Here is a 22,547-nt window from a genome sequence, read left to right on the forward strand (position 1 = left end):
TTGCATCAATTCAAGTAATTAACACAGCATCACACCACATAATGAGGGACATAATCTTCCTAATCACAACAAACACTCTGCTTCTGAAACATCCACTCCAACAGCTCCAGGTCTGTGTGAAACTGAAACAGCTCAGGTCAGCAATGCAGTGCTGAGCCTCAACTCCGGAGAACCATGAACCTGACAGGTCTCAAAGCAGAAGGCAGTCCTCTTGTCACTCACACCAAAGACCGTTATAATTAGCTCTGTCTGTGCCAAGGACTGAAGGGCAAGCACGATGTCCTAATTGATGGACAATCTGTTTGTGTGTGTGTGTGTGTGTGTGTGTGTGCGTGCGTGTACACTTCCTGCACAGCCAGCATCAAGGAAATACCATCATCTTTAATCATAACAGTCTAATCATAAACGGTATATTATGCATTTGCTTTGAAAGCATTTCGACTTCTGAATCTGAACAATTACCTCTGAAAAATTGTGCAATAACTTATTACTTATTTGTGCAATAACTACCTATTTATTCTCTCATTTTATATTTATTTATTGACTCACTGCACTACCTCACCAGTATTTTATAACTTATTTTATCTCAGGTGTTTTTTTGTTTTTTTTTAACTATATGTGTTTTTATTGCTGACCCTGCATTGTCTTTTCATTCTCCAGTGCATCTCTGATGTAATTTGCCTGAATGACAATAAAGTGATCTGACTCTGAACCCAGTGATTCATGCATCAGAATATTTACTTGCTTGTATCTAAAGTGGGAAAATATAGCTAAAGAGTGATTTTATGATGATTTTAAACTTTTGACAATGATGAATTACAAAGATTTTTATCACACATAATTCCAATGTGCAACAACAACCACCACTTAAAAAACAAAAACACCCATAAACAATGTAAGGTTCAGTAATAATTAAGTATACACATGAATTATTAACAGAAATGTTTGGAGATGCCTATAGCTGAACCACACAGACAGAATACCACTGAACCACTGAAATTCATTCTCTAAGGTGCTGAACATTTGGACTTCACATGCCTCATGTCGCAAAGTTAAACATTTCTTCACACAGGAGCTCCGGTAACAATCCTTTTCACGCCCCCTGAAGTGCCATCATCTGTAACCGTCTGTCATTCAGTGACTCTTTGTCTGATTAGCTCAGTGTTCAGGCACAAGCCCTCTGCCTGACCCCCTCCCCCCCCTCCCCTCATTACCTCAGCAGCAGAGATTAAAGGTTAAATGGTCTGATGACAGGGGTGAATTGGTGGATCTCTGCAAACGGTTAACAAGGTAATGGTTATAGAGTGACTGAAGCCAAGGACAGTGGAAACTTTGACAAGAGGCTTTATATTAGTCACTGCAACATCCGCAGCGCTACCGATGACCTGAAAATGACCCATTCCCTCATGCATTTGACCCTTTGATCCTAAATAAAAGATGCTGTGGCACTGCTCCACATAATCCTAAAAAAGCAGACGCAATGTACCTGCAGTGATGGTGAGTGGAATGAAGGTTAGAGGAGCAAAACAGAATCTGCCACCACAATCAATAAAGCAAGGACGTCGCCAGGAATCTACAACTCATAACCTTCATTGTGCTGATGTCTACACAAACATACTCACAGTTTAACAAATGGCATTAACCCTTTTAAGATATGTTTTCTTTGCAATAAATGTGTCAGAAAATGTCTTTTTTGCCAATTCTGTACAGAACTGTAAATGTCCAAAATGAAACTTTTTGAGATTGTAGAAATAAACTTTCAACTATTTTACATCTGCTCAAACATGCTTTTTGGTTTTGAATATTTACTTTCCATATTATGGCTTCATATTTTTGTCACTGTTTTGTTTGTTATTTTTTAGCCTGTGTGAAAGTTATATAGCATCGGAAAGCTCAAAACCTCAGCTTTCTGATGCCATGTGAATTTTGTGGATAGTGCAAATGGTTCAGGAGTTACAGTAATTTGAATGCTGTAAAGTCCAAAATGGAGCACCGGAGAGATTGCCATTGCTAGAGTTAAATAAATATTTCACAGAAGAGGGTATATAATTATAATAATAACAAAAGGAACCATGAGGCAAATTTCCTGACTAATATTTAATACAATAAACAATAGGCGATATTCCAAAATGAGAGGCTTACAGCAGGCTGTTAAGGAGGCTGAGAGCTCCAAAACAAAGCCATGTTGTCTTTGGTTGGTGTTTTCAGACAGCTGGGGGAGCACAGCAGCGAACACGAGGCTGACCTTTCACACATCGTACCTCACAGCCTACAGTATAAAAAACAGCCTGGTCCATCCTAAACATGTGCGTATCCATGGAAACCATGTTTGGCTGCACAACTGTTCTCACTTAAAAGGAGGGGGAGCTGATAGGATAGTGTAAAGCACAGGCAGACAGATAAATAAACAGTTGCACAACCTTTATCTTCTGAGAAGACACTACTGTTTTAGACACCAATATGGAGGAAACCAGGAGGATGAGCTTAAAGCAGTGAGTCTTTTCCTCTTTCTGGAAACATGATGTCAGGGTGGGTGGCTGGAGGACACTGAAGAGACCCACAACATACAGCGAAGGATGACAGGGCCCCACACAACACAACCACAGCATTCCTAGCTTAAAAGAAACCCACAAAGTGAAGGACTGATGGGTTAGACAAGCTGGAGAAAGGACTATAATTTAACGGCTGGGAGAAGATAGAAAAGGATGATCATATAAGGATGGAAATCATCTGTTCACTTGCTTCCTTTAAGAACACAATCAAGAAAAACACTGGTTGAAAATCAGCAACGTGGCCCATCAGCAATTAACCGGCACCGCACACATCATCTCACGTCACCGTCACGATCAGAGTTATATCAGGTACACCCAAAGCCACGTTTTCAGGCTCCACCTTAAATAATTATGCCCACATGAGGGCAGGGAAAGGCCCTACCCACGCTCATGCCAGAAGCTGGTACCAAGTGGGTGTGATTTCTTCGAACACAGCAGATGAGGGGGAGTCCATCCACTTAACTAAACGCTGAGAGATGCTTGTTTTCTTTCATTCGGGGAGCGCTGCTTGGCTGTCATTCAGCTAAACTCTGCAATGGCACGGCCAATGAAAAGAGGCTGTCATCAGAAAAAAAGAGGAGGCAAAAAACACGAGGTCAAATGAGGAGACGGATAAAGCCATTGAGGTTAAAAAAAGAAAGATGGAGTACACGTATCTGTAATCGAAAGTAGAGGACGGTGCAATAATGACTGTGTAGATCTGAAAAAGCTGTTTACTGATTAGAAAGAAACAGCCTCAAATTATCTATAACTGTTGAACTGAATATCTAAGCAGAATATAAAAGAATCTATAACAAGAGGCTGGAGCCGATAGGTGGTTATTTGAGCCATTATGTCAATAAAGCCGGTGGAAAAGCTGATTATTAGAGATTGGCTGCTCTCTGAAGCTACGTTAGAGGATAAAGATGAACAGACAAACCGATTGTCTTCATTATCCATTTTATTTAGCTGAATGGAGGGCAAATGTGTTATATGATGGTTTTCTGTCATTATTTGGCAAAAAATGCAACATGATGAATGATACATGCTTAACTTTGGTCAATTTTTAGAAAAAAAATCTCAAATTAACATGAAATAAATCAGCCAACTGATGACGTTAATTCCATTCCATTACAGAAAAGCCCCTCTATTTCTAGATAAACGTCAGTATTCTGGTTAATATCTGTTTTCTGTAGAACGGTAGTGAAAGGAGTTTTCCTGTGCTTTTATCTCAGCTGTGGCGTCTTATAATTACAGATCAGGGCCAATGGAGAAAAAAAATGAAGGTCCAATAAAAACATTTTTATTATTATTCTGAGAAAAAAGTTACAATTCTGAGATCAAGACAGAATTCTGAGGAAAAAAACTGAGAATTCTGATTTTTTTCCCCTCAGAATTCTGACTTTAATCTCACAATTCTAACTTTTTTCTCAGAATTCAGACTTTTTTTTAACGAATTCTGACTTTAATCTCAGAATAATAATAAAATATATATATATATATTGGATCTTAATTTTCTTTTTTTTTTCAGTGGCCCTAATCCTCGGTTCAGAAAAACACTGTATTATCAAAAGGCCCATTTACTTCATCATGTCAAAGAGTGAACCACAAAAAGATAAATGTGGTGTTTTTCTCCTTATTCATAGGGTTCACTCCTGTATCCGAGTTCAGGAGTTTCTCAGAAGCAGAGGCCCCTAAAGCACTGTCATGGGGCGACTGCATGAAGCGATTTCCACGGGCTGAAAGAAAAACACGGACCGCCCACATGTTCTGTTCTTCAGGGACTTGAGCTGCTTGGAAAACGGGTCATTCAGGGAAATCACGTACAAACACACAAGCACATGGAGGCGTGCATGCACAGAGCAACAGTCTGGCACGTCGACTACGCTACACCGTAACACCCACACACGCTGCCTGAGGCGGACATAGCGCATCTCCTGCTGTGCAAGTGCTAACTTACTTTTTATTTCAACTTTCCACACTTAACTGGTGAGACTGTCATGTTAAGACATAATATATTACATCACAGCACCAATATGTTCCCCAAATCCTTCAAGATTCAATTAGAAATGAAAAGAAAACGTCATTCCCAACAAACACGAAAAAACTATTGGCTATTTGGGAAAATTTGGTCTTTCTATTCAATTTATTAAACAACAACACAACATTTAGGGCCAGATTTACTAAAACAGCATGCATTAGCAAGAGTGCAATCCAGAAAACGTGCCAGTTTTTGCAGGTGATTTACTAAAATCTCGCAAAATATGAACCCAAATGCAGCCAGTTCATTTCAATAATGACCTGCTCTGTTCTACCAGGACCAATGCAATTTAATGCAAAGCAGATTGTGCATCGATACCTGATTAGTGCATGGAAACTCTACTAATATACCAACAATGAGTCTATCTAGTTTTATGAGTAGTGCACAACAAGGTGAAGGTGGTGGAAAACATTTAAAAATGTGTGAATGGAGAGCAGATAATTACAGTTTTTCTATGTTAAGATACTGACACCAGTGATGTGCTAAATGTGGGACAGCTTAATCTGAGCTTTGTCCTGTCGTACCCTGGACCTCATTACTACTGAGTGATGTTTAACCCAAATCCAGGACTCAAAATACTCAATATGATCCCTTTGTGTGAAATCACGCCGCAGCACCACCTTCACTACCTACATCTGGGTCGTATCTGTTACTTATGTATATTAAAGAGCATGAGCAGAGTTGGTCCAAGCACTTTTTAGTGAGGGCTGGGTCAGCGAAGAGCACATGGAAGGTGACATCAAGGGAGATACCAATTATAGCTCCCTCTCCCACAGCGGCAGGGCCCACTAATACACATCCTGATTGCTATCCTGGCAGAAGTAGCAGACATCTCATTTCCACCCAGATCACTGAAGAACTCTCCTTGGAAAATAAGGAAATTAGAATTCTGAGTGCTTGTAGTATCTCTCAGCCCCCACTCTCGGCAGATATGACCTAAATTAGGGGCTCTTCTCAGTGTATGACAAAAAAAAAAAAACTTATTAACTGACCCATGTTGTCCTTAGTGGCACTGCCACTCAATCGGGTCAAAAGATGCACACAAGGGTTAAATAATAAAGGCTATATCAAGACAAATGTGCAAGGTGAAACTAAACAGGCCGAGACAGAGCATGTCCTTTGCTCTGTGGATGTTTTATATTTAAAAGTGGAACCACGGTGCTTTGCTTTGCTTCGCAGATGGAGTCATCAGTGAATATACAGTCACAGAAAAAATTATTAGACCATTAAAAGACGTCAAAAACAGTAGTTATGCAATCAAGTACTAACTCCTGTGTGTATCATGTGACTAAATCACACAGAAAAGAAAACATGGAATGCCTAAAAGCACTGTTTTTGGCAGTACAATACCATAACTATTGATGTAAGAACTGAAGGGATTTTTGTTCTGATCAAGAAAACATGGAAAATTGCTATCAGCTCTTAAATTAAACTCTTAAAGCTATTCTTGTCATCATTATATTTGTCCAAATAAATGTACCTTTAGTTGTACGAGGCATTAAAATGAACAAGAAATTGAAGAAAACAAGGGGGGGTCTAATAATTTATTCCGCGACTGTATTTACACTGTAACACTGCTGACTAGGGGATATGCAAAGGGATACACATTCAATTCTGTAGCCACGTTTGTTCATGTGCTGGGCATGATTACATCTTGACAGAGTGCAGAGCAATAGACTGGCAACAACTACCTGCCCTTCATCTATCACATGTCTGGAGCTTTTTTCTTCTATACATCTTTGCTGATGAAACAGAATCAATCTGGTCCTTAAACGCTATCCATTAGGCTTGATTACCATCTTCCTCTTCTTCCATTCTCATTTCTGCTCTTGTATCTTCAACTTTATCTCCAACATAAAACCAAGAACAACAGTTTCCCTCCAACCCCCCCTTTCCCCAAGGCTACTGTTAATGTACACACACATGCAAATACAGTCACGGAAAAAATTATTAGACCGCCCTTGTTTTCTTCAATTTCTTGTTCATTTTAATGCCTGGTACAACTAAAGGTACATTTGTTTGGACAAATATAATGATAAGAACACAAATATCTCATAAGAGTTTAATTTCAGAGCTGATATCCATCCATTTTCCATGGTTTTCTTGATAATAACCAAAATCACTTAAGTTCTTACAACAGTAGCTGTGGCATTGTACTGCCAAAAACAGTGCTTTTAGGCATTCCATGTTTTCTTTTCTATCTGTTTTAGTCACATGATACACACAGGAGTTAGTACTTGATTGCATAACTATTGTTTTTGATGACTTTTGATGGTCTAATAATTTTTTCCATGATTGTACATGTACATATGTTGAATTTCTGTTGAAAAAATGAAGTTACAGCATATATGTAAATGTGTGAAACAACTATGCATGAAATATTACTAGTCATAAATGCTTTATGATTATTCCTTCACTTATCAGGATGATTTATATATACCTCATATAGGTCATATATTGTATTTGCCTATATGCAGCTTAGAATGTTGACTATAAACTTCCTAAAAAGCATCACCCACCTCCAAGATCCCTTTAGACTCCAATCAATCGACCCATAGCCTAAACCAATAAGAGATTCGGCAGTAACAAGAAGCAGTCTACTTCATGATGAGCTTTAATGCATTCAGCACCAAACACACAGACACACACATACACACACAAACAAAATCGATTATGTGCTCTGAGATGGGAAAGACAACACATGGACTGTACACTCACAAGGTTTACTAAATGGTTTTAAGCTTTCTGATCTTTCCTGCTATTAGCTGCTTGAATGACCAGAGGTGATTTAAGTGACTGTATCAGCCACTGATCTTAGATCTGAGTCTGAATCTCATTACTACAGCAAATCCCAAGAGGACTCTCCCTCATATATATTTGAAAACACACACACACACACACACATACACACATCTCTAGGCTTTTGGACCAGACAGCCTGTAACAAAGCAAAGCAGGGGCTGCAAAAGAATGTCAGGCAATAATGTGGGCACCAACCCAAAAAGAACTCTGTCACCTCTGACCTCCCCGTGTTTAGCTTCAACACATAAAATTCAACCCAATCTAGACTGAAATGGACCACCGGTTAGGGATCAAAAAGCCACAAAGCATCCAACCTGACCTGTCCTGAGAGTAGGAGGAAGAGAGGGGGAACTGAGAGGACAGATAACAGGAGAATAAGTCTGGTGTTTGGCCGGGGAGGCGTGGGACGGCGAATGGCAGGAGAACACAGAGACAGTGGGCAGAGCGGTGGGATGATCACAGCTCTCCCTTTGTGTCTGCCAGCAGCCACTCAGGACATTCCTCAGCAAGGCCCAAATATGAAGACTAAGGCTTCAGCATCCTTGGATTTCCTCCTGTGTCCAGGCTCTACTCTTATCTGGTGTCACACGAGGGGTCATCCTAGCTTCCTGAACTCATTAAATCCCTCATTAAGTCACATGATGGAGCCATATTTCAACCTGACTTCCACAGACATGGTCATAAAGCCTTCGCCTCTGGATGAACTACACTTTTAAAGCTCAGATATATGATCCCGCAGAGTCAATGTGTCTTCCTACCATCCCCCTCAGCAACACAGACACACCTCAGCATCGCACTGTCCAGCCACCGACCTGATGCACCAGCACTCTCTTATCTCAAGTGTCAGCCAGTGGACCTCCAGCCAAAAGCTTTAACCATAATGCAATTACCCAGTGCCCAGGTCACACTAGATAATGACAAGACAGAAGCTTCACTACATTTTCTTTGACTCCTATCATAAAATTACCTCCAGCTGGACTGCTCTTATCTTCACTACTGTCAAGGAGTGGATTAAAAAGTCAATGAAATCTGACCAAAGTCCCACGTGACATCAAGGATAATAAACAGACTTGTAAAGAACAAAAAAGACTCATTCACAGAATTAACACAAGATCAGAAAGCACTTCACTACTGACTAACCTGAGCGAGAAGTCCTCCAAAGTGTCAGTTTTGAGTCGTCCGGATTCTTTCCCAAGTACCTTTACTGCTACTTGATATAAGTAAAAAAATTTTAAAAAGCCAGTTCTCCTCTTTAACGCCAGCCTCTGTGGCTCAAATCTGAGGAGCCAGACGTCCACATGACAAGTAGCAGAGATCTCCTCTAGTCAGATAGAGCATGCTGAGTTTCCTCAACTGTAGAGCAGATATCAGCCCTCTGCCTGCTCACAGCACACTGACATAGTCCATTTGGGAAGAAACCTCACACCCTCCCTCCTGTCTCTCTCTCTCTCTCTCTCTCTCTCTCTCTCTCACTCACTCACTCACTATTCTACTGTCACTACCATTAACATGGAGGCTCCACCCAGTGGTCATTCCTCTCTCTGCCTCCCCCTCTCCCACACAAACCCACAGCTTGGCAAAATGGAAAAAAAATATGTATGATTACATAGAAGCCTAAGTGATAAGGGATTTTTAGAGCAGATACCAATGTAAGGGAGTAAAAAAAAAAAGCAGTGTTCATATATCAGCAACATCTAAGCACACAATGTACCTGTCAGCATTTATATATATGTATTTATATGTATTTATATGTATACAGTTAAGATGGAAGCAATATTTTTACTGTTCAACAGCAAAGTTCTACCAACTAAGAGGAATCTGTACAATCAAGTTCAGTTATCAGCATTATAAATAATACATTTAACTTTTAGCATTTTAAAATACACAAAACAATAAAATATGTTCCCATAAGTTACATATTTTGCACAATTTTCTCATTCATTTCATATTGTGTGAAAAGGTTTTTAAAGCAGCCGGTAGTGGGGAAACACCCACAAAGTCTCATATTGGCTCATAAAACTGTAAGAACCAGCAATGATGATTCAATACTAAATAAGAGTAAGACTAAGGTAAGATGATCATGTTCCTCTATCATAAAAAGCATTTCTTTGTGAAGAATTTCGAGTCAAACAGTACTGAGACTGGGCACATGAGTAAACTTTTCAGAAGGGAAGATACTAGAAGAGAACACAAATCCATGCTTAATCTGATATTATACATACATATAAATGATGATAGGTAAAATACAGAGCTGAAGTCCCGCCCTCTCTGGTTGTGTCACATGGGACCAAACTTTGGGGAAAAAAACTGCATTATAGCTGATATCAAGAGACAACCAGGCCTAATTATTGATCCCCTTTACACATATGTTTGTTCATTTAAAAGATAATTTTACAAGTCAAAGTCAGTTTGTTGGAAAAGACTGAAACTACAAACTCAAAATACACAAAGATGACAATCTGTTCAGAATCGCTGAATATGTCTGTACCGCTTTAACATAACCAAACTGTATTCACCTTCATTCTTTTTAATACCTTGCTCCCAAAGATTTTAGAAAACACGCCAAGGCAGTGACTGTTTTGGTGTTACCATGTTTACCATGAACGACGACTTTTTCAGTAAAATTATCATTTAAATTGACAAATGGTGGCAAAATCCAACCAACACATCTGGCCATAGAGACAATGTGGAATCCATATGGTGGTGTATGATCTGCTGTCATGAGTCAGTGCTTCGGACCCACTCTCCTCTCTCCTGACCAGTCATACGACCAGTCATTAACACCTCCAAACTTTTTAAACAATAGAGTCTGTCCTCAAGACAAATGCGCACCAGTATTATATATAATGCATTAGCACATCCCAGACACACCCAGTCTGCGTTACGCTCAACATTCCAAGAAACTGTGCATGAATCCCAGGGTTTCTCCTCATCATGCCCTGAGTGCTGTGTTTTTACAGCATGAGTGTACACTTGTCTGAGCAGACGTGAGAATTTGCCTCATGTCTGTGTGAATGAGAATGAGGATGAGTCAACCTGGAGCCCTCTGCTGTACTGACTGTTCTCTGCAGGCCCTTGGATCACAGAGGACCCCATGACTAATGTATGAACCGAATCCATGCGCGAGGAGAACTATGGAAACCAGCTCTGACATAGAGGTTGGTTTGTTTATTTCGAATATCATCATTTAAAACCAAATACAACAAGGAAAAACAATACATACAAAAAGAAAGAAAACATATTCAATTTATATACCGTAATCCCACCCCCTTACCCTATCTTTTTTTACTGACCATAAATTTCCATGTCAGGTCCCCAAAGTAACTTAACAAATCTAATACACATAAAGGTAAATTCTGCCTGCACAAAACACAAAAAGGTTAATCACATCAAAAATAAACTCTGTCCATCAACATTGTACATTCACACTCTGGATTGGACAATTATATTAAAATAGTCAGCCTGTCCTACAAACAATAGCAATATAAGTCAACTGTTTAAATTAAGTCATTTAAAGACACAACTGCCTTGAAATTACACAACAAACACTCAAATGTTGGCTGTCAGGCATGAACCAAATCTGTTTGCTTCCTCTTTGCCTCATAAACAGAAATTCACGTCATTTCATAATGCAGCATGCTACGTCTGATACAAAGTGCCTGTCATTTAACAGGTGTTATTCGGTTTACAATGCTGCCGGAAACTAATATCTCTTGGTGAAACATGAGTGAGTAACCGTTTAGAAGTCACACACAGCTGCAGCTAGGAATTTGCCCATTACGAAATTCACAGATGGATAACAATAACGGTGTTACTGATATCAATTTCTGCTGATAGCGGTATTTGTTGTATGTGTTTCATTATTTACAGGGTTTATACACATTTTTCAAGGTCAAATTCAAGCACTTTTAAAGGTCATTTTCAAATTTTTCCAGCACAGCACTTTATCGTTGGGGTAAAATGCAAATCTACAGGAATACATACACGCGTGATTATTTTTTTCATTTTTTATCGCAATGATATATATTGTGTTATGCTATAAATATCTAAAAATATGTTTCGGAACAGCAAAAAACTGTAGAAATTAAAGAAGAACACAAAGCTTTATCCAAACAAAGGGAAGCCACTTGGCGCTCTTGGGATTAAAATGTACTTTGACTCAACTTGAGAGCCCCTGCCAATTTTTTTTTTTGACATAAACTTTTATTTAATAAAATGTATCACCTCTCTGTAAGTAGTTTCGGCTTGAAATCTAACCTGGCAGAGTTAATATTACAAATAAATAAATAACATACGAAAATTCCAGCACTGTTGCAGACCTTGAAAACCCAACATTTAAATTCAAGTATTTTCAAGCACCTGTATGAACCCTGTATTTATTCCCAGTTCTGGGAAATCTTTTTAGCCCTAATCATATCATCTTTAACTGAAGGCTAATTATGACACATCTTTTAATGCAATAACAGATGTCGACAATGTCAACAAGGCTGTAATAGATGTTCATATGTGAACTTCAACGGAACATATCGACAAGATGAGGTGATTTTAGTGACGCCCTCTTTCTGTAAAACATGCGGCCCAGGGGCCAAAATCAGCCCACCAAAAAGTCCAATCTGGCCCGTGGGGTGAATTTAGGAAGTGCAAAATTACACTGAATATATTAACAATCAAGGGTGTCAAACTCATTTTAGTTCAGGTTCCACGTACAGACCAATAAGATCTAAAGTAAAAGAATAGAGTAATAACCTATAAATAGTGATAACTCAATTTTTCTAGGTTCAACTTGACTAGTTTTGCTCTTCTGAAGCAAAACTAGTCCAGTTGAACCTTGAAGAACTAACTTGCAAGAACAATGAACTGGGCAAATGAGAAATTGAATGAGAAACTGTGTTTATTTTAGTTCCAAATTCCAGTTTTTTAACAATATTATGCCTGTTACCAAATAATATAATAATATAATAAGTAATTTCATGTTTTTATTGCACTAAAACAAAGGGGAAAAGTTGTCATTATTTATAGGTTATGATGCTATGACTTTACTGGTCCGACCCACTTGAGATCTAGCTGGGCTGAATGCGGCCCCTGGAAGAAATGAGTTTGACACCCCTGCTGTAGAAGGACACAAGGCATTGACATGTGTTACCATTTACACAGAAGTGCTACGTAAGCAGGTAAAACAACAGTAGTTACAAAACACAATCAAAAAAGAAGAAGAGAGGGTTACTGTCAGACATTTCCTGGGCAAAACCAAATGAATGAAACCACACACCAATGCTCAGGTTTGTGTCGCAGTGGAAAATGTTAGATGTGACTTTCAAGTGGTAGCTAAATAACACGTTACTGACTGGTGTTTTGTTGTATGTTCTTATTTATCTACCTGTATGTGTCTTTATTGTTATAAAAAGTGGTAAAATCCTTTACATTCCATCTTTTTTTCTCCTGGTCTTTGTTAAAAATAGGTCATAAAAATAGATCCAACCCTAATAAAATGTATTTGTGTTAGACCTCTTTTTAGTATTTACTATAACGCAACATAATGTATTTACTATATTTTTAGTATATTTAATATACTCCAGCACATTGCAATACGAAACTGAAAAGACTAATCCAAAATAAGGAAAAAAACTTTAAACAGAACAGAAATATTTTACAATCATTCATGCAGAGGTACTTTTGGGAGATTCTTCACGTTGGGGATGTAGCAACACAGTGGAATTCACTCACTTTGTCATACTAATGCTATGTTTACCTTTAGTACTTTTTCCAAGGTATGAAAATGTCTGCACGTCAGGTTCATGCATATTCTTTCACTTCTTGTTTTTGTCTATTTTTTTCTGGGGAAATGTACAGGGTAAAGTTTCATTTAGAGGTTTGCAAACTTTCTGCACCCACAGCAACACACCTGTATTCATATTCATGCCAAATCATGCCAAATAATTCTGTTTTAAGGTATTCTTAGGGTTAAAAAAAATTCCCTCTGCATTGCAAATTAGTGTTTACAAAGTTGAGAGGTAAATTTTTAATTCATGAATAACTTTGTATGGTATAGTATATATTTTCTAAGAATAATAATATTAAATGTAAAAAAAAAGTGATTTGAGAATAATGTTCTACAGCACCGTTTCCAAAACTCACAGTAGGGACCCAATATAGGTTAAAAAGCTGTTTTGTTGGGAATATACAGTAAATAGCATTAATATGTAAAGATATTTTACCAATTAAAACAGAGGAAGAGTTTATAAATGCAGTGAAGACTTCAGCACATTAACCTGAAATGCTGATAGGATGCATCAATTGTAAAAGATGCAACTACATAAAAACTCTATAATAAGACACAACAAGCACAACAAGATGAAACAATGTAAAAAAAAAAAAAAAAAAATCATATATATATATAATTTTTTTTTTTTTAAAGCAATGTACTAAATCCTGCAGAGACAAAAACACGTAAAAAAAACAAAACAAAACAAAAACAAGATAATGTTATAAAAGATGCAACAAGAGAAAAATGTTTCAAAAAAAAATCCAACAAGAGAAAAATGTGCAGGATGCAACGAGTAAAAAATAAATAAAAATATGCAAAAATAAATAAATAAATAAGAAAACGTGATGTGAGACATACAAAAAAACACATAAAAAGTATCTTTACAGACATTATTTTGACAGTAGAAAAGTCTATAAAAAATAGATTCATGACCCTCTGTCAGTTTGGGTCCTGAGGATCCACTGAAGTTGTCTTTTAGTTCTTGAACTAAACAAGTATGTGAAGCAGCGCTCTCATGCCACTGCTCTTCAACGACACCAGGGAAGGCTGCTGAAACAGAAATGACCTCGTCGCACTAAATGGCCGACAGTTCACAGGCTGTGGTGTGGCTGCTGTGAAGGAATGCTGGGATGAGAGGATGTAACTGGGTGGGAACTAAAGCAGGAAAATGTATGGCGAGGTCTGCCACAGTACACACACTTCAGCCTAAAGCCCACAGCGATGAGTCCACAACATAAACATCCTGCAGCTGCACACACACACACCAAATCCCCCTGTACAGACACAAAAGACCAGCTTTCTTTATTAATATCCATTATGTTTTATCATCAACATTAATTGTTTTTATAGGTCGATGTGGAGGCTTTTCTTTGTTATTCCTCAAAGGCGGAAGTGCTATTTCTACCCACAATGCGTGCCTTTGTCTTCTGATGCCGTTAGCCTTGATTCTTATCGGGGCTGTCCTACTATCAACATCCTCTCTCGCCAGTTAAATACACACATATTTCCAGAAAACACACACAGAGAAAACTGGAAAGACGCCAACACACATCTCAACTTTTTATTACTTTTGTCTTGTCCTCTCTTTTTTTAATAGCACAGTGATGAAGATAACACAACCCACGCACCCACTGTGGGATGTCACTTCCTGTCAAGCATATCGTCAAATTCTTCGCTTCCTGTTTATGAACCGTTCTTTTACTTCAGGAGAAGAGTGAAAGTTGCGGCTTAGCCTACCCATCCTGTCAGAAAACAGCTGAACCTTTTTTTCTCTTACAGTCCTTCAGCTCTAGAACTGTGTGACAGCGGGTTTGTGCTGTGATATGAGCAGAGTATAAACACCAGAAGCAATAAAAAAGTTTTACGGAAAGCACAATCGGCGTGTAACCGGACTTACAGGTTACCGGGTCGACAAAGTTTTATTGCCCAGAAACAAAACCTGGAATCACAACAAAAATAATAGACAGAAGAAATGGAAAATAGAAGCACGTCACACCCTAAATAGACAACACACAGATAATGCTGACAGTGAAAACACTAAACTACACCCTGACCTGCACTACAGCTGTATTTGATAAGCAAATCACACACTCCATTAAACTGTATCACTACAAAGTGGCTTGTAGGTGCCATTTTAGACCTGTGGTTCCTATCAGCACGGCCGACAGACTTTTATTCTGCATGAAGAAAAATGACTCTAGGCATGTCTGTACCTGCTGAAGACAAACCTGAAATATTCTCAGATCTGTGCAAAGAGAGTAGGAGACAAGAAAAAAAAAGAAAGAAAAAGGCAGAGCGGGCTTAGACAAAATTAGAACCGAGAGATGCTGGTGCCAGAAAAACAAAGCTCAGCTGTTTGTGTGACTTGACATGCTTTTTACTGAGAGGCAAACAGGGGAATGTAAGTAAAATAAAGCCTTAGCGGTACAGTATCTTCTCAGAGGAGAAATGAGGGCTGACTGATCTATTTATGGAACACTTGAGATGAGATATCCAAAGTTCTGTGTGATCGCAAATTTATGAGGACAAACGCAACTCGTATGCAAATCAGCCACAACTGTCAAGTATGTTAACAGTAAATATAGTGAACATCAGGTAAATACACCTACACTTCTAAAATGAAAGTTTATATTTTACATTTTTAAGTTCCTTTGTGGCTTGGATCATTTATTTCATTTCAATACGGTCAGATATTGCCAGTCATTCCTTTATGCCAATGTTTCTATTCCTATTTCAGTCATGGTGATACTGCAAAGCAAGTTTATTTATATGGTGCATTTAATACACAGAGGGAATTCAATATGCTTTACTTTAGTAAAAGGAACATCCAGAAGAAAATAAACAGTGTTCAAACAAAAGATCAGAAAATTAGGAGAGAATACAAGGTGCATAAAACAATAATAATAATAGACTTGTATAGAAATAAGAATAAGATTTAAGCTCATTCTTTGGGCTGTCGTTTATCATATTTTGTTCATGTTTTCTTTTCTTATATTCCTCATTTAATAGGTCTTATCTATTTTATTTTATTTAAAAAAATGTTTTGTTTATTTGTTTTTTTTTTCTTTTTTCTTTCTGTCTTTCCGCTCAGTTTACTTAGTTCTGGTTCTAGTTATTGTTACCATTATAATTATCACCATGGTTGTTATTGTTAGTATTGTTGATATTTTCCTGTGAGGGTCTTCGCCACCTTCTTCTTTCGTTTTCTCCCCACTTCTCCTTCCCCCGTTCCTCCATGTCAGGTCTGGCATCGAAATGTGGCTCAACAAAACTCATAATAAAGACAGTGGAATTTCAAGGGGAGTTTCATATACTTTATGAAGTTTCCCTTGGCAAAGCAAATTTGTTCAGCACCAAAAGGCAGCCAGACCACAATTCTACTGTTATGATGCTGGACAAGACAAGTTAAAAAAAAAAAACATTTAAGCTCATTCATTGGCAATGTTTTCAAGCTTAAAATGTCAACGTTCAGAGCAAATCTACTCTATAATTGCAATTTGTTCCAGTTTTTTGACAGCATAGCAACTAAATTCTGCTTTTCCATGTTTAATCTGAACTCTGGGCTCATGATACTGTTGAAAAATGTCAACAATATTGGCTACCAAACATAAAACCTGCAAACACTCAGCTCAACCCCACTTGTCCTGTTACATTATCCTGGTAATCATACACAATGCATGCTGCATAAGTGGAAAAGACGGCTGCAACTGATGCAAAAAGAAAGTAAAATATGATTATGGGGAGAAGATGATGATTATCAAACCACCAGGGCATTAGTGCCAGGCAGGGCACGCTGTTCAGGAGTGCCCATTAGAGCTCTCAGCGCCGCTCATTAGGGAACCATTAGTGACAACTACTTTAACTTCCCAGACCACCCAACTCTAAGTGGCAGAGACAAATGGACTTGAAGAGAATCGACTGTTCCCCTCTCTCATCTGTTTGCCTGTAAAAACAAAGCAGCTGTGTGCCAAACAGCCCGAGCCGGGACACAGAATGAGAGCACCCCCCCTTATCAGCAGAACAAAAGGGGGGAGCAGCAGCATATAACAGGATCAGTCAGTCAAATGTTCACTGTTCTCTAACACGATTAATAGTGACGCAAGTCGGGGGTGCTAATTAATGCTGCCATGGCCAAGCAGCCCAAAGAGACAGGCGTTATGTTCTGCAACAAAGGCTTTCTGTCTGTGTCTACAGGCTGCACACTCATTTAATCCTATACAGTAAAACATGATGTGGTACCAATCGCATCCATCACACAGGAAAAGGGGCTGCAGAAGGACAATAGTATGGTCACTTCAGAATATACACAGCTATGCAAGACAGTGGAGAAAAAAAAAAAAAAGACACCAGATGCAGCATGAAGAGGAGCTGTAATCTGAATGCAATCACACTGACATGGAGGAGTTAAGCGCTCTCACACCTGTTACTCCTGATAGATCAGCATTCAGTGAAAAATGACACTGAAGATGTTCTTTCAGGCTGAGGAAAAAGCCATTCAGCTGCTTTTGACATGTACATCAGATGTGTTGAATGTGATAGCAGTGCTCATATTTTACATTATAACTTGTATTTTACCCCCAAGTATATGTTCTACATGCTCTTTTTCTATTTTACCATTAGTTGCAGGTACAAACATTCATTTCACTGTGTATAATAGTATATATTATTGTGTATAATTAGTGTATTAGTGTATAATTATATATATAAGTCTGCACATGCCAAATAAACTTAACTTATTTCTCCTCGTTGTATTTTTAATGACAAAGAATTAGATGTTATTTCACTTTTTTTTTTTTTTTTTTTTTTACATTTAACATTCATTTTAGGACTCATTTTACAAACAAGCTAAAGTGTATTAAAGTGAATGAATCAAGTACTAGCAGAGCCCGCACTGTAAACAAGGCCACAGACACGGAGCGTTTACTTCACACAGTAAAAATCAGACTTTTAATAAACAATTCACACTCGAACTCATATTATTCGAACTTTCAGGTTTTCTCTTTAACAGTTCCTCGATTAAACACAACACTGCCAAGACAAAACTAGATTTCGACGCAGGAAAAAAAAAAAAAAAAACGTCTCTCCGTGACAGTTTCACTCACCGACTCCGTCTTCGGATTTTAGCACCATGCTGCCTGTTCCTCTCACTTCCACGAAGTCCACGAAGTTTCAAGTGGTCGCCAAACGTCCACTACAGCCAAAAGACGCCGGTAATGATAAATTTATGTGTCTAGAAGTTTTTAGCTACTTCTTATTCTCGAATTAGTAAATACTCTGGGGAATGGCTCTGCGGTAAATGAAGGCTGGCTCTGTCGACAGCTCAAGGGAGTGGTTTGAGACTTTAACCAGCCGAGCTTTCCTACGGCCGAACCTCCCGTGAATGCACCGGCAGTAACATTTACACATCCGGTTATTCCTTTCACAATAAAAGCCTCTGTTAAAACCTGTTTGCAGTGAGACCAACTGTGACAATAAATGTGGATTAGTGCTCTGTGTTTTGTCTTCTGCACCAAAGTATTTTAAGAAAAGCCAGATATAAAGACATTCAACTAGGATTAAATAAAAGTTGCTGATTGATGTGGAAAAGACAGATACAAACAAACAAGCAAAACAAGAAAATCTATGACGTTACAACATGCTAACCCTTAAGGACTTAGAAAATTCCAAATAAAATTTTCTCAACACTTAACTTTTCCTAAGTGATTTATCACCATTTTTTTTTTTTTGTATTTTTTTTTTTTTTTTTTACATTATTATCCACTGCAGTTTGCATTTTTTCCTACAGTTAATTTACTGATCTTGTAGATTGAAGGTTTGAAGTAAGTTTGAAAGTGGTTACATCCAAACTTACCATTTTAATACTTCATCAGTGTACCTCTGAAATGCAGGGAAAAAATATAACAAAAATGAAGCAGTAGACCATGCGGAAACAGAATTTGTTTCACTGCCAAAAAAAATACTTTGCTCATAACATATACTAAGAAGAGTAAGAAAGAAGAACTGCTTTTATTAGTTCCTCAGTGGAATAATTAAAAATTTTCACTCTTGTTTTTTATACACACAGAGGTTCATATACACACTCATACACAAACAGGACCAATATACATGTGGTTGGTGGAGGTTTGATAGGATGCTCAGGGGCACCTCAGCAGTGAACACTGGTTCAAATGCACCAAACAATACATATAATGCACTTTACATGCTTCCCCAGTCTCTTTCAAGTGAAGGAAATGTCTGCCTATGTTTATATGCCCCCCATATCATGTGTCCTCCTTGCTCCTCCCTATGCGTCTATGATGTGTGCCTTAACCTGCTGTCCTCTGTATACCTTTAATATGTATGTCTATATCTAATGCTACTCAGTGTCTGTTTGTCTGTTTAATATGCTTATGCAAAGCAAGATATGAAGATGCATAAGATCTGTGAAGACGAATTTCCCTAAGGGGACAATAAACAAGTTAACTAACTTGTCTGGGATGGGATTTGAACTGGTGATGTTACAGCTCCCAAGTCAAACCAAGTCCCTACCAACTGGCTCAACTGAAGTTTAAGACAAGTATCTGTAATAATATATTATAACAGGGAAGTAGACTCTGTCTGTGTGTCTTGGACATCAAACAAACTCTGGAAAGAGCTGACTAGTTTGACATACGTATGTATTTTTCATCAAGGAAGAGACTAGCGAAAATGGCAAGTTGATAGGACCAGTATTTTTGGAGATATTAGCAATTCTGGAATAAAATGGCCTCCCAATGGCCAGAATCATAGAATCATCATTGAAGTGGGTTACCTAGCAACAAATAAACAATAGGGCCATGTTGCCTCAGTGTCAGAAATGGAAGAACTGTACATTCAGATCTTATGATAAAGTAAAACTAGCCTGTTGACCTGTGGGGAATCCCAGGTTCTAGATCCTCTGACACAGTTCATTCCTTTACTTTCTGTACTTCCTTGGTAAATTCCTCTGGCATTTTCAGTTGAATAACTCCACAGCTGACATGTCTGTTTCTGCACATGAAATCTGACAAATTACAAGAAAAGCAAAATCTATTTGGGGGTCACATGCTTTGTACACTCACAGTCAATGAAAACTTTGAGACCATATTTTTGACATAATTTTTATTTTGAAACCCTAAACTGGAATTTTGTTTAGGATATTGGCATACAGAAACAAAAATCTAAAGTTTCAAGAATAATTTCAAAACAAAAAACTTAACAAAAGAAAATGGCACCTGCTAAACACAAAGTCACCGGTGTTGCAAACGGATGTAGTGGTCCTGGTCAGGAGTTGTCACCCTCCCTCGCCCTGGACGCGGTCTGTGGTCAACAGAGCCTGTCGTGTTGTGGCGTTCAACCAGGTTTCTGATTGTGGGTTGGGAACAGTCCATACACCTGGCTATATCACTGGAGCTCAAACCGGCCTCCACCATACCCAGTGCCCGGAGACGTTATTCATGTGATAGATGTGGCATGATGCCGTTCACTGGACTAACAATGGTGGCCTTTTTTGGGGCCTTTATATAGGCCTTCAAAACCAATCCTCAAATTGTGCAGATACCCACTGAGTACTGCTGAATGTGTATTTGGTCCACTTTTGCAAAGAGACCAATCCATGTGCAATGAACAACAGTGACAACACGACAACTCATCATTATCTCAACTACCCCAGCACTAAGTCATCAATAAATCCACAATGAATAATTACAACCCCCCTACAAGTAGAAATATGCAGACATTTCTACATCAAAGTTTCTATTGACTGTCAGTATAGATTCATGTTTCTCTCATTAGACCAAACTTTTATTTTGTATAACAGCTCTACATCCTGTTTTCATCCTCATTGATGCAGCTTTGACACATCCGAGACTCGAAGTGCAACAAATGGACCAGATGACGCGTCTGCCGCGTTTCTCCGCCGTTGCCGCGGGCTCTCCCTCTCCCTCTCCCGCACATACAACACGCGCACACACACACGGGTGGAGTGGGGGCAGGGTGTGTGTGTGTGTGTGTGTGTGTGTGTGTGTGTGTGTGTGTGTGACGAACACATAGTGTGCAGCCGTTCCCTGAGCTGCTGATACAGCACATATACTGCTCCAATTCACCACATCCGCCGACAGCAGACATCTGAGCCCAGAGAGCCGAAAAACCCATGTTAACCATGTTAGAGAAAATAGAAACAACACCTGTGTGTGGCAAAAAGTAACAGCAACACAACACATCCACAACAGACAGACAGACGGACAGACAGACAGACGGACAGATAGATAGATAGATAGATAGATAGATAGATAGATAGATAGATAGATAGATAGATAGATAGATACATAGATACATAGATACATAGACAGATAGATACTATAAAATATACTGAAATATTAAAATCATATAATGTATGATTTTTGTTAGTTTGTTGTTAACAAGAACAAATAACAAAACTAAATTCATGACAGTTTCAACATATCATGCCCTGGATGTGTTTCATTATTTCGCTAAAACATCCAGTTTTGACCTCAGCGGAACAGAGCACATCCAGAAGGGATCATGTGGGCTTAAGAATGGCACAATACTTATATTATACATGGCAGAGGTCAATGACTTAAGAGTAATTCTTCATTCAATACATCCTCCCAGACCCAGCAACGCATTTTTATCCTCTGTAGGGGACAAAAGTTTGACAGTTTTACTTTAAAAATGCTATCCATTGCAAAGGACATTCCATTAAATAATAAATAAATAAATAAATAAATAGAAATCATTTTAAAAATGTATCTGAAAAAAACTGTTTCCAATCAAGACTATTGTTTAAAGTAAAAAAGTTAAAATGTTCCCTTTCCTGGGTCTCAGGAGGCTATCACAAGTGCAGTGTGTGTCCAAAAACATAAATAAGGGGTCATTGTTGCCTATTATACATAAGGTTCCAATATCAGTATCAACGTACAGTATAAGATAGTGTTTCATGGATGGTGGCGGTAGTTATTTATTACTATGCATACATTTGTATGTTTTAATCTGCGTTCATTCCAATATGATGTGTTGAAGGGCTGGAAGACTTTAAAAAAGTGTGTATTTTATTTTAATAGTGATTGTTATTTGTTAAGGGGAATAAATAACAACAAAACAAAATAAAGAAGCTGTGTGTACATTGGTATCTGCATCGGTATCAGGCAAAATGACATTTGAAATATTGGTATCAGTATCGGCCAAAACAAATTCTAATCAGTGCATCCCATTTATAGCCGAGTATTGCACATCTTTGACCAAAAACCTGACCCAGCTCATATGGTGAAACTGGTTTGACACCTGCTGTATGTTTCATTTTAGGTACTTTTTAAATTGTATGTACACGATCTCTTCTTCTGGGGTGTCGGCAAAAGTAACAGCATCACATAAAAAGCAGTTTAACATATTAT

At 38.3% G+C, this 22,547-nt stretch overlaps 1 protein-coding gene across 4 annotated transcripts in view; it reads right to left on the minus strand.

The window, feature by feature from the left end:
• The window catches only part of cyth1a (cytohesin 1a), a 65,533-nt gene that overhangs the window by 17,762 nt on the left and 25,224 nt on the right, over positions 1 to 22,547 (minus strand). Inside the window, exon 1 of one of the 4 annotated variants that reach the window (XM_030140726.1) lies at positions 18,240 to 18,491. The exons of 2 other annotated variants lie outside the window; for them this stretch is intronic. In XM_030140726.1, coding sequence (XP_029996586.1) covers positions 18,240 to 18,267 — 28 coding nt within the window. In that variant the 5' untranslated portion in view covers positions 18,268 to 18,491. Of the gene's footprint in view, positions 1 to 8,513; positions 8,751 to 18,239; positions 18,492 to 22,547 lie in introns of those variants that run through there. One more of the 4 variants, XM_030140728.1, reaches the window with a different exon arrangement.

The sequence above is a fragment of the Sphaeramia orbicularis genome, chromosome 8 (assembly GCF_902148855.1).
Source record: "Sphaeramia orbicularis chromosome 8, fSphaOr1.1, whole genome shotgun sequence".
Lineage (NCBI taxonomy): Eukaryota > Metazoa > Chordata > Actinopteri > Kurtiformes > Apogonidae > Sphaeramia > Sphaeramia orbicularis.